Source organism: Oryza glaberrima, chromosome 6 (genome assembly GCF_000147395.1).
Source record: "Oryza glaberrima chromosome 6, OglaRS2, whole genome shotgun sequence".
Taxonomy (NCBI): domain Eukaryota; kingdom Viridiplantae; phylum Streptophyta; class Magnoliopsida; order Poales; family Poaceae; genus Oryza; species Oryza glaberrima.
In genome coordinates this window covers 8,445,797-8,459,225 of record NC_068331.1, presented here as the reverse complement: position 1 = coordinate 8,459,225, position 13,429 = coordinate 8,445,797, and the positions used below count along the sequence as shown (strand labels likewise).

At 42.8% G+C, this 13,429-nt stretch overlaps 1 protein-coding gene across 1 annotated transcript; it reads left to right on the top strand.

Moving 5' to 3' along the window:
- Positions 1-9,658: 9,658 nt before the first annotated feature.
- On the top strand, positions 9,659-11,776 carry LOC127775463 (3-ketoacyl-CoA synthase 6-like). The gene has a single exon (XM_052301710.1). It carries the CDS (start codon positions 9,804-9,806, stop codon positions 11,280-11,282), a length of 1,479 nt encoding a protein of 492 aa, XP_052157670.1. The 5' UTR covers positions 9,659-9,803; the 3' UTR covers positions 11,283-11,776.
- The last annotated feature ends 1,653 nt before the right edge of the window (positions 11,777-13,429 follow it).

Sequence of the window (13,429 nt, the reverse complement as noted above, 5' to 3'; positions counted from 1 at the left end):
AGTTTATAACAAACTTTGGTAAAAATATATAAAAATCTTGCTAAAATTTTAGTAATATTGTCAACTTACTAAAATTTTAGCATTGCTAAAATTTGATACTTACTACAATCTGAAGAGCATATAAGAGCACAAATAAAACTAACAAGCCAACTGTTTTACCCTGGAGAAAGCCCACATAATAGCATAGCATGCGTGCCACGTACGGCGCGCGGTTGCTCTCGAGCAATGACTGACTCCCCCACCTATTCGCGGCTCGCGAACCTCCACCTACCGACCGGCCCTGCATGGCGGCATCAGCGTTCTCGCCCATGCCATGCCGGCCCATTCTTGCCGGCGCCGCCCCGTCTCCTCCTCCCTCCTATACACTGCACGCGGCGGTGCCCAAAAGCGCGGCGCCAGCCCTACCAGCTGTGGCCTGTGGTTCAGTAACTTCGCCCCCCGTCAGAAACTTCAGTCAACAACAACAAGGTCGTCTCGTCTCGCAACACCAAAGAACCGAACCAACTCGTCCAAATGGAGACACAGAGAACAGAGCTACTTGGCCTTATGGCAGAGCCCAGGAGACGCTCACAAGTACACAACTAGTACTCGTAACAGTCTAGTATACACAGTTCTACAGTATAGTGTCAGAACTGGACCTGTGGTTGAAACTTGAAAGCAGGACCAAAGATCGCCATCGAGCTAGTGTAGTGTGATCTCTAGTTTAATTGTTCATGAGAGAGTAATGGCTTTTATGTCCACAAAAACTCTCATTAAGAAAAGGCAGAACAGAAATTGTTGCGCATTAATACGGGTGTATCTTCATCCTCTTGATGCTTACGCCAAATCATGCAATTCATCATGCTTGCATGTGAGCTCACTAACCCGTAGAATTTTAGCTCACCAAATGACATCGATCAGGACACCTTGGTTTCCGCCTTTAACCGAGTAGTAATGGGCTTGTCTGCATGAATAACCTCTACTGTCATACGTCGTACTTGGAGGATTTGCGTCCTAACATTGCATAATAATCGAATTAAAAGCATCCTATTGTTACTGACTTCAGAAATTTACGGTCTCATTTTTTTCTTATGCTTATATTTATAATTGTCAGCTAAAATTTTGAATTTTGAATTTTAAATTTAGAGATGATTTTAGGATTTTTTTTTTCATCATTGTTTATTTTTCAGCCATTGCTTTTAGATAGTTAAGAATACGCATATAAAAGTTTTATTCACAAATTATTTTTCATTTACAAATATGTCGTTTTATTTTGTTTTTCTCTTATCAGCCAAACGATGGGGTTGTTAGGTTTGTGTGTTGTGCATAAACTTAAATTATTTCCGACATGGTACAGGTGAATGTTTTATATACATGCAATTGATTTCAATAGAATTGGAGCCATTATATTCTTCTTCATTGCATTTGCATTATGCCCCAAGTCAGCGATCCAATCTAAAATGGATCCTTGGCAATTAAATGAGGGAGATGTACAGAGGAATGATACAATGCACATCTTTGTGATTCTCAACATTCATATGCTCTAGATGGTCAGGGGGCGACGACGACGGCGACATTCCCACATACTACTTGGCAATATTGCTGTTCTATACCATCCCAACGCCCATCTGCCATCGAACAACGACCTTGGTAACTCATCAGTAAGGTACATTTAACATTTTTTGTTTCAGATAGAACATTTCATATCATGAAATCCGCTGGATCGATTCTAATGCAATTCATTTATTCCTTTCCGCACACATTTTGACAGCGAGATTTACTTTATGGTTCCATCAGCGAGTTTTTTTAAAAAAAAAAATCATTTCTGATAAAACTTACGCAAAAATGATAGTACTATGAAATTTCTGCATTAGATTGTAAGTGGCTCTTGTTGCATTTTGACACTGACCCAAGATCATCTCCTAGGTTTGAGATGATGTGTCATGTGTGTAACATACTCCAATAAAATGCCACAAATAATCATTGTGTTCTTTTTAGCAAGTACATATATTTGACAGTATGCCATCTCACGCGTAGTAGTGTACTTATTTTAAAATAATAGAATAATAATTTGGTCTTTACTCAACGAGTTATAACCAATTACTACAAAATTCACACAAGAACAATCTCAGCACACACTAATATAACTTAAAGCAAATACAAACTAATAAACACCCACAACGAAAATTAGTTGTTGTACTTCTTTATAAAGATAAATTAGTTGTTCTACTTTTGTTTTTGCGTGGTCAACCGAAGAAATGCATGCAGATCGATCCAGGCTACACCTACAACAACAGTGTATAACAACTGAAACTTTGCAACTGGCTGGCTTCCAGTTTAGGCGATCCAACCAAATAAAGCAACCACGTAGAGTCGGCTGGCATGGAGGAACGGACACATGCCCACCTGTGTTGCGCTCTCTGCCACTTGGCGCTGAAAAAATGCTGCACCCCTCTGCTTTGCATCGGCGAACACCTGTCGCTTCCAGACAATTTTCTTTTTTTAATAGGGCTTCCGGAAAATTCTTACGGTGAGAGAAAGTTAATCACCGGTAACAATGTACAACCTCCGTCCACTATATAAATAGTGATATCCCTGTTTGTTCGCTAATAAAAAAAAAGTGTAGAGTACAACTTATCCCATCAGTTTCTATTTAATTATTATTTTTTTATCTTACTTCCAATTATAATTGCTTATTTAAGATAGGGTATACACTTTATCAAATAGGTTAAGATTAATTATTTGCTTAGTTAAAATATGATATTAATTTATTTAAAATAAATTAATTGTGTGGTCTGCATAATTGTATCACTAGTATTGAAATAAAATTATATTATGATTCAAAATTATCTATATTTTTTAACTTAAAATCTTAAAAAAAAGAATATTTGACTCGTTTGTTATGTTTATCATTAATTACATCTTGTTATGTATATAATATCTATGGTATAAATAGAGATTTAATTAATTTAATTATATGTTTGCCAAGAGAAGTAATAAACAAAATTACCATATCATTTTTTTAGTTTTGACTTCAAAATTTACTACCTATCATATTTTTAGTTTTGACTTCAAAATTTACTGCCTATCATATTTTTCCCTACAGTTGAATTTACGTTGAATTTACTGAATATGCAAAAACTGAGCTCTCTTCGATCTTTGTGTTGTAGTTGTCTATCTTATTCTTCCCTAAAGTTGCATGAATCACATCTCCCTACAAGTAAAAAAAGATAAAATTAGTATTTATGTAAAATAAGATCGATCAATTATTTACATAAGGAAAAACCATGTTCATCCATTAAGATGATATCAAGCCTTAGTAGTTCATCTCTTCCCGAGTCGAACAAATCACACAATCGAATGAATTTAACTTTAATGTTCCATTCCATGTATGTCCTCTAGTTGTTAGCTCACCTAGTTTCTTGTCTGTTGTCTTCTAAACTAGTCCGTTGTCCTCTAGTGACTAGCCAGGCCGAGTACCGCAGCCCGAGTACCGCAGCCGTCACCGGGATCTAAGCTGGAGCCAGACCTAGTACCACAGCCCGTCACCGGTATCTAAGCTGGTTTGATAGAGGGGTTGTTGACGAAAAAAATCGAACACACCAACCTGGGAGATCTGTTTAGCTCCAGTGCAGGTCCAAAGGTTGGTCCATGTTCTAAACACTTGCCCTCCATACACGAGGTCAAGTTATCGCAATCACCCAAGCGTGTTATGCGACTAGTCTCCACTCACAACCCGAGAGAGAGACAGTTCACTTAACAACATGTGTGCTTACATAAAAGGGGAAAAAGGATTCTCCAAGAAGAAGACAAAAAGGAAATAACTAAAATAGGACAAACATATGTGTTGTGTATACATATCAGACGTGATGTGTCTGATGGGAACCCCGGGCCGCTTAGAAGGGATACAAAAGAATACCACCACAACGAGCGGGCAGCTTCCTGGCCAACAAATTCGTGGTCGAGATAGTGTTGAGCTTGCACGTGCTGTGTGTACACGTAGTATGGGGGAGGAGGCTGCCACCACACGTGCCAGACCCTCCCCTGGTCCCTCAGTATGTGAGAGCACCAAAGCAGCTTGCCTCACATAGGGACGATGATGTGGTGTCAGTCGGGCACAATAGATTAGAACCCATTTGGCCGGAAGTGATAGTGTTGGTGTGTGAGAAGCCGTTAAGCATATCGGCACCATCCTCTTAGTTAGAGAACATGGCGGCAATGAACCACCGGGCGCGGGAACCCGAATTCACACACGTGTTGCCCTACCTAGTGCGCTAGCTATCTGAGTATGAAATTCCTCTAGTGGGAAAGTGAGTACTCCCCCATAAACATTCGGCTAAGTGACAGGGTCAAGCCCCAGGTCCTAATTGCGTGAGTGATGCACGCATGGAATTATACAGGTTTAGTCCACACAGATGTGTGATACCCTACTCTTGTGTGTGGACGATGGACGATCGAAATGTGTTACATTGTTGTTGGTATTTCTTAACAGCATTGCTAGAAATATGAATTCCCGGCAATGGCGCAGAAATAGTCCTGGTATATTTATGATAATAGAAATAATCCGCAAGAGCATAGATATACCATTGTAGCATTTTACCTAGAAGTATTCCAAGGTATCGTATTTATTTAATCCCAAGGGAAGATTTTTAAGATTTTTACTTGAATCTGTTAGCAACAGTAGTGCGAAGCAGCTTGAACTGACTTGTTCTAGCCATTGGCTGGCTCTAGTCGACTTGAACTAGCAAAGAGAAGTTCATGTCGACCGACGGGTGCAATGGAGCGAATAAGTCAAAAGTTTCTTCATTTCAGCAATCCACGGGCCCACCTGTCTACCTCCACGGAAGGTAGAAAGGGAGGTGCGTGGAATGGATACTAAGGGGGTGACATGTTGTGCATCCTTTTTCTTCATGGTGATGTGCACTACAGGCGCCGCCATGCCTCCCACGTCGTTGACGGGATGTGTAATGTTTGATTATGTCTTCACTGTCTCTGAGCTTGTGGGGCTGGTGAGGAAGAGTTGGATGCCCCGAGCACAGCCCACGGGGGCCACGCCTGAGGAGAGAAATGCCTCGAGCACGACCCACGAGGGACCACGTCTGAGGAGAGAAATTCCCGAGCACGGCCCACGAGGGATCGTGCCCGAGGAGAGAAGTGCCCCGAGCAGAGCCCACGGGGGGCACGCTCAGGGGCTGATCCGCCCCGAGTACAGCCCACAGGAGGCCACGCCTCGAGGGCGGATGTGCCCCCAAGTAACTGATGATGAGGACCCTGGTTCCCATTTCTACAACACACACACCAAAAGTCCTTGGTGAAGGATGAAAAAATCTGGAAAAGGCAAAATCCAGTGACTATGGTGCATTCAACATAGACCTGTTCTTTTGTTGTCATGATTGGCGATGACTCCGTTGTGTTGGTTGCAAGACATGTGTTGCTATTCAGACTGGTTGTTCTATTGTGTTGTTTGCTACTATTTATTAGAGGGTGAATCAAGACCACTTTAGGAATTAGTGAAAGCATATACAAAAAGGATTGGGTTATTGAGTTTGTTTGTGTTTGAATTTGTTTATAATTGTTGTTGCCATATACTTCCTCTGTCCCAAAATAAGTTAATCTAGTATTGGATGATTCATAGTATGTCACATCCGGTACTAGATTAAATTATTTTAGGACGGAGGTAGTATGAATCTGTGTCTGATCCGTTGTCTTACAGATGTGGTGGGAGTTAGTATTTTTGCAATAGATGATGGTGCAAAATTTGTTATCGTTTACATAGTAAATTACTACTATCTTTTGAAAAATCAGAATCTACCATATCAGGATCTACAAATAAATATAGAACATAGTAACTTCCTTGATTCGTATCCAAATTCTACACTTATATACCATGTGATACATAAACTTGAACATACACATACAAAACAACATAACAGTCCTCACGTAAATGCGGAATGGCTTATTGTCAGGCACACAAACCACAGGAACCAATCGCCGATTTGCTTAGGCAGGGAGGCACCTACTCCCTCCATCCAATAATAAGTTCATTTTTAGACCCTTCCATTTGTCATTGTATTGAAGTTTGTGAAAGTAGGATAAAAATGTATTCAGAGGAGATAAAGAGAGGAATAATTGCATTATGATTTGATAAAGTTGAGGTATTATAGTCTTTTGTTTTTTTTGGTTTTGTGATAGTATGTGTAGAATGAGTGAGAAATGAACTTAATTTGGGACGGAGAGAGTACATATATAGCGGGAACATCCTGAATCATGGCACATACAACTTGGCACGCAGGATGATGGATTAGCTAGCGACGACACATCTTATCCTTCCCCATCCAAAAGGATTTCTATCGATTAAACACATAAAATCCCCACCGATGATCAGTTGCAATTTACTCTAATGACAATAAAGAAGAGGAGTGATAAGCATGATGTAAAGGAGTAAGGTGCCATCCAAACAGCCTCTTAGTTTTCCTTTACTCTATTCCTCCAATCGAAACAAGTGAACAAAAACAAAATTTCCAACAACTTTCTTAGGTTCCTTTGCTTTTCCTCGTACTATTCTCATATTGAAACATGCCCTAATTTTACACATATATCATTTATGCATTTTTATAATCCATGTATTCTTTTATTCTCTTGTTCCAAATAAGGCAAAAAAATATTACTCGGGCTTCATGGAAAAAAAAAGTTGCAGGATTAGAGTGCCCTAGCACCTCAAATCGGGCACTCAAATCCTATTAATTGAAAAAAAAAGTGCAGGGAAATTATATGAATGATTGTTTCGATGTAGCATGAAAAAACATAGCAATTAAAAGAGAAATTGATAATAAAAGTATTTTTTTTCCAAGAGGCTAGACCAAATGTTAAAATTCCTCGCAAATCCCTATGTTTTCAACCAATAAAAAAGAATTCTTTTTGGATTTTTTAAAGGAATTACTTTGATCCAAAGGCTATACATAAAAACTTTCGATAGAACTGAACTCGTTCAAACTTCCTCCATGAATGATTTGTCCGAAATAAGACCTCGGTAATGATCAACACTACTACATACTCCATCTCCCTAAAATACCTTACTTTTAGCTATGCACATGGATAAAGCATGAAGTTTTATAATCCCTAGGGGTTTTCGTGAAAATGAAATCACCGGGGTCCAGTTTATAAAAATCATGCAGGTTTCACCTCAAAAACGGCAATGTGAACCATGCAAAGTATGTTTGGAAATGAATTGATTAGTTTTAAATTCTACTGAAAACCTAGGAGTTATGGGCCTGTTTGGGGGAGCTTTTGCTCAGTAGTTCCGCAAAACAATCCAGCTTTTGATCCAAATTTTCTAAGAAACTGTAGTTACAGAATTCAAAAAATGAAATAAAAGCCAGGAGCTGGAAAACCAAGTTTTTCTATATTTTCATAAGCTAGCTATTGACCAGCTGTTAATCGTTGAATAGTACGGGCCTAATTGGGCCAGCCTTGACTTTTTGGTGGCCCAGTGCGGAACAGAAAATGAAGGCCCCCATTCACCATAAAAATACAAGATAATATTTAAAAACTCATTGAAATTAACGAATTTCACACTAATAAGTTTAAAATACAAAAAAGAAATGTCTCTAGATCATTTAAAACAATTTCTTCTAACAGATCTAGATGCAAAATCAGTGATGATAGTGTCGATATCAATCTCATCCAGCAGCCTCTGCTCAATCCCGCCTTGCCTACAAATTGAAAACTATCATTGATATAAAAATCGAAATCTATTATATTATTAATATATAGAAAAAGAAGTCTCCACGTTCGCTCTCATGGTCTAGAAATTCTCACATTAATCGAAGAAAAAGAAAAGCAGAGTCCATATAGAAATACAATTTAGAAATAGCTAAAATTCGGAATTAAAAAATAAGGAATATTAGAAGAGGAGACTAGAGTCCATATAGAAATACAATTTAGAAATAACTGAAATTTAGAATTAAAAAATAAGGAACATTAGAAGAGGATACTAGAGTCCATATAGAAATTCAATTAGGAAATAGCTAAAATTCGGAATAAAAAATAAGGAATATTAAAAGAGGAGACTAGAGTCCATATAGAAATATAATTAGGAAATAGCTGAAATTCGAAATTAAAAAAATAAGGAATATTAGAAGAGGAGACTAGAGTCCATATAGAAATACAATTAGGAAATAGCAGAAATTCGGAATTTAAAAAATAAGAAATATTAGAAGAGGAGACTAGAGTCCATGTAGGAATTTAAAACTAACTAAAATTTGGGATAAACATAATAAAATTAAAAGTAGAGTTTAGATTCCGTATAAAAATACAATATACAACGAAATTAAGAAAAACATGGGAAGAAGAGTTTAAGGTCAATATAGGAGTACAATTTAGAAGTAACTGAAATTCGAAATTAAAAATTAAAGAATATTAAAAAATGAGTTTAGAGTCCACATAGAAATACAATTAGAAATAATAAAAATTCAGAAATAAAAATAAATAATATTGGAAGAAGAGCACAGAGTCTATATAGAAATACAATTTACATAAAATTCGGAATCAAAAAAATATATTAAAAGACGAGTCTAGAGTCCATGTAGAAATATATATAATTTACAAATAACTAAAATTTGATATTAAAAATAATTAATAACTAACACGTATATAAAATATAATATAAAAATTTAGAAATAAAAATAAATAATATTGGAAGAAGAGCATAGAGTCTATATAGAAATATAATTTACAGAAAATTCGGAATTAAAAAAAGAAATATTAAAAGACGAGTCTAGAGTCCATATAAGAATATATATAGTTTACAAATAACTAAAATTTGATATTAAAAATAATTAATAACTAACACGTATATAAAATATAATATGAATATTACACGTTAGTAGTTTTGTAAAGTTATTGTAAAATTTAAAATTATGTTGTCATTTTAATATATTTGAATAATATAATAAGAAAACATATATGCTATTATATGAGAGAAAATATAATGATGCTAGCCGCGCAGATTGCGCGAGCCATTAAGTAGTTTGATTACATCTCACTCTTAGGTAGGGAAAATATAGACAAGGGAAGATGATTGAGGAAGATTTTGAATTGAACCTGCAGACTGTGGCAGTCACGAAGAGATTAGAGATGCAAGCAATCGGGCAATGGGATGGGCATGACAAGCAAGTAGCCACGAACTCACGATCTGCTGTGACTGCGGGCCGCGGCGGCCGGGCGGCGTCGCAGCGACACGCCGTCTCTGCGTCTCACGAAGTCAAGCAGTCACGATATGCTCAGTTGCCGATCGGTTTTTTATCTTTTCTCTAACCCTATCAGACCTGGTACTATATAGCATAAGTATTTTGGAGGCCCTTAATTTTTGGAGGCCCAGTGTGATCGTATCGTCCGTGCTGGCTCAGGGCCGGCCCGCCTAAGCAGTTAAATATGTCATTAATCGTTGCAGGAAAAGCAAAATACCTAGTGACTATCTATAACACGCAAAGGGATTTTCACTAGAAATGACGAGCCTAGCAGGTATCTACTACGAGCGAGGACGAAGACAATCGAACACGGTCTTAAATTAGCAGCATCAATTCATCAGATTTATCGGTGAACCAGCCCACCGATGAGCTAGCGCCTCGCTACCACGGACCTGTTGCGAGTAAAGACACCCCCAAGCTGCCCCCAACCAACGTGCGTTAAATTCGTTGCCCGCCTCGCTTTAAATTCTCTCCACTCTTCTTTCCCTCCACGACTCACCGATCGAGTGCACCACACTCCACACTCCCCACTTGCTGATCGGAGCCATTGCCGCCGCCGCCGCCTCCACCGGCAGAATGAGCTCGTCGTCGTCGTCGGCGCAGCTGAAGCGGCTGAAGCCGCTGTACCAGCATGTGGTGAACAATTTCCTCGTGGTGATGGCCGCGCCGCTGGCCGTGGCGGCGATCGTCAACGCGGCGCGGGTCGGGCCGGACGAGCTGCTCCGGATGGCGCGCGCGCTGCGGCCGGTGCACGTCTTCCTGGCAGCGTTCGTGCCGGCGGCGGCCGCGACGCTGTACCTCATGCTGCGGCCGCGCCCCGTGTACCTCGTCGACTACGCGTGCTTCCGCACCAAGCCCAACTGCCGCGTCCCGTTCGCCACGTTCCTCGAGCACGCCAAGCTGGTGACGTACGTGGAGGGCGCGTCCATCGACGAGCGCAGCGTGCGGTTCATGACGCGGCTGCTCGAGCGGTCGGGGCTCGGGGAGGAGACGTGCCTGCCGCCGGCGCACCACTTCATCCCGCCGTACCGGAACCTGGAGGCGTCGCGCGCCGAGGTGGAGGTCGTCATCTTCAACGCCATCGACGACCTGCTCGCCAAGACGGGCATCAGCCCCGCCGCGATCGACATCCTCGTCGTCAACTGCAGCCTCTTCGCGCCCATCCCCTCCTTCACCGACATGATCATCAACAAGTACAAGATGCGCAGCGACATCCGCAACGTGCACCTCTCCGGGATGGGCTGCAGCGCGGGCCTCATCTCCGTCGGCCTCGCCCGCAACTTCCTGCAGGTGGCGCCGCACGGCGCGCACGCGCTGGTCGTGTCGACGGAGACCATCACGCCAAACTACTACGTCGGCAAGGAGCGTGCGATGCTCCTGCCCAACTGCCTCTTCCGGATGGGCGGCGCCGCCGTGCTGCTGTCCACGTCGCGCGCCAAGGCACGGTTCCGCCTCTCCCGCGTCGTGCGGACGCTGACCGGCGCCCAGGACAGCGCGTACCGGTGCGTGTTCCAGGAGGAGGACGGCGAGGGACACCGGGGCATCAACCTCTCCAAGGACCTCATGACCATCGCCGGCGACTCGCTCAAGGCGAACATCACCGCCATCGGGCCCCTCGTCCTGCCGGCGTCGGAGCAGCTCCTGTTCGCGCTGTCCTTCATCGCGCGGCGGGTGCTGAACCGGCGAGTGAAGCCGTACCTCCCGGACTTCCGCATGGCGTTCGAGCACTTCTGCATCCACGCCGGCGGCCGCGCGGTGATCGACGAGCTGCAGCGCAGCCTGGGGCTCTCCGACGAGCACGTGGAGGCGTCACGGATGGCGCTGCACCGGTTCGGCAACACGTCGAGCAGCTCGGTGTGGTACGAGCTGGCCTACATCGAGGCCAAGGGCCGCATGCGCCCCGGCGACCGCGTGTGGATGATCGGGTTCGGCTCCGGCTTCAAGTGCAACAGCGCCGCGTGGGAGTGCATCTCGCCGGCGCGCAACGCCGACGGGCCATGGGCCGACAGCATCTGCCGGTACCCCGTCGACATCCCGGAGGTGCTCAAGCACTAGCTGCGCGACGTCGTACGCCGACGAGGTGACAGTGTGCGTGTGCGTCTGCGCGCGCGCGGTGACACGTACGTACGTACTCCACCCGACCGTGGCGCGTAACCGGAAAAAGGCAGCGAGCGACCGTGGCCGCGGCCGCGATAAATGCGGAGGCTGACGGGGTGCATGTGCGCGCGTACGAGCGGTTAAATCCCATCAAATTTATACACGTACGTACGTATAGGCCGTGGTCCTCTCTCTCTCTCTCGTTCAGTGTAATAACCTTTTGCTGTTCTTCTTCTTCCTCCTCTCTCTCTTTCCCTTTTGAGATCTGGGCTATTGATCTATCTCTCCCCCCACTTATCTCCCTCTCTTTCTCGCGCCATTGATAAGAAAAAATAGAAATGTACTACTGCGGGTTTGGTCAATTTGTCAATCAATACTATGTACCAGCTGATAATAAAACGATATTTATATCATTCAACACGGATCTATGGGCATTGCATTTCGCAGTAACTCTTAGCTGCACACTCTGCCTGCACTGTACAGTACGCTGCTGATAGCCTTTCTGAATTATGATGCTTCGCCGGCCTCCTTGCCATGGACGGACATGGATGCATGCATTTGACCTTATCGTCTCCATATTTCTCCACTCCTGCCATGTCTCTGCACACCGACTGAGACCGGAGTTATTTCAAGGGAGAAAGTAGCAGCTAGTAAAGTACTACTACTAGCAGCATCGTCCAAGTAGGAACAGGAACAGGAACAGGAAAAGATGGAGTTCATAGCTGAGGCCGGCCGGGCTGCACTGGGAGCCTTCAATGACTCTGCATCACTGCCTGCATATATGCTGATCAGTGGAGCCCTTTTGAGAAGATCAGAAGAAGAAGATGATGACGACGAGGACGAACTGACGAAGAAGAAAATACGGCGAGAATCTTGCTAAACACACAGCGCGTTCCTGCATGGCAGTGATGGCATGATGGCCCAAATGTCACGCCAAGAACGAAGCTACTCCATCGGCACATGCTGCCATTAAAATGGGTGGCGTGTCTGCGCTGGCTGGATAATGGTCCTGCGACACTGTGGAGGAATGACTCCCGGCTCGATCGAGATTCTGCATGGGTGCTATACAATGCTGCTCCTCAACCGATTCTTGGCCTGGCCTGTCGATCGATTGATCCATCCGTTGCTGGTCAATCTGTCAGCTTGGTGACGGTAGATAGAAGTACTATACAGAAGCTTGTACTACTACCATAGGAGTGATATATATTCATCGCAGGAAATTCACTTTACTACTGTTACAACTACTACTGCATTCAGGGGTAGGGTTCTGACGAGGGAAAGAGATCATTAACCGGCCTGTTTCTTGATTCTAGAATGCCATGACTGCGAAGGACAAAAACTGGCAGGAGTTGTATAATCTAATGGACCATATGGCATGTGCTTTGGGACTGTGAAATCACATGCCGCTTTGGGAGTTCGGACGCTCGATGGGGGGAATATATGTAGTCCCCAAGTTCCAAACTTCCAATTTTGGTCTTGGAGATACAAGAGGATCAGCACAATTTGGATGGATAGAATTGGTCTGAATCTTTTCAGCTGGTTGATCGGTATGATGTGCTGATGTGCAAAGCCACTAACGAACTGATCATCTTAGATAGCCACTGATGAAAAATGTATGAATTGAGGTTCAATCATTTTGGGATCTCTACTGTCAGTAACATGGAGTACCTACATAGGGTGGCGCGGATATTGTGGACTACTGATAAGACTTGGTTAAAAATCTTGTGGATAGCACGCTTTTCTTGATATATATTAGCCATAATGTTGATTTTTTTTTAATGTTCACCGGGGAGAGAGTTTCCCACCTGAATTTTTATTGAGATGGATAAAGTTGGAGTTACAGAGTGATAATAGTCATAAAGCATTACATTAGGGAGAGAGCAGACGAGAAGCAGCGTTTCCACTGCGTAATTTTACAAGGCGTTCTTTATCATTCGTTCGTTCCGCCCATAACGTTGCATTTTCAACATAGCGACGTAGGAGTCTTTGGATTGATGGGGCTTCCCCTTGAGGACCACATCATGCTGATTGTTCGAGAGACGTCAGAAGCATAGCCGGTAGAAAGCTCGGTACTCTACATTGATAATTTGTTTATCGTGTTAAAC

What these genes read in the sequence shown, in the direction of transcription:
- LOC127775463 (XM_052301710.1), top strand. Translation starts at nt 9,804, where the DNA reads ATGAGCTCGTCGTCGTCGTCGGCGCAGCTGAAGCGGCTGAAGCCGCTG.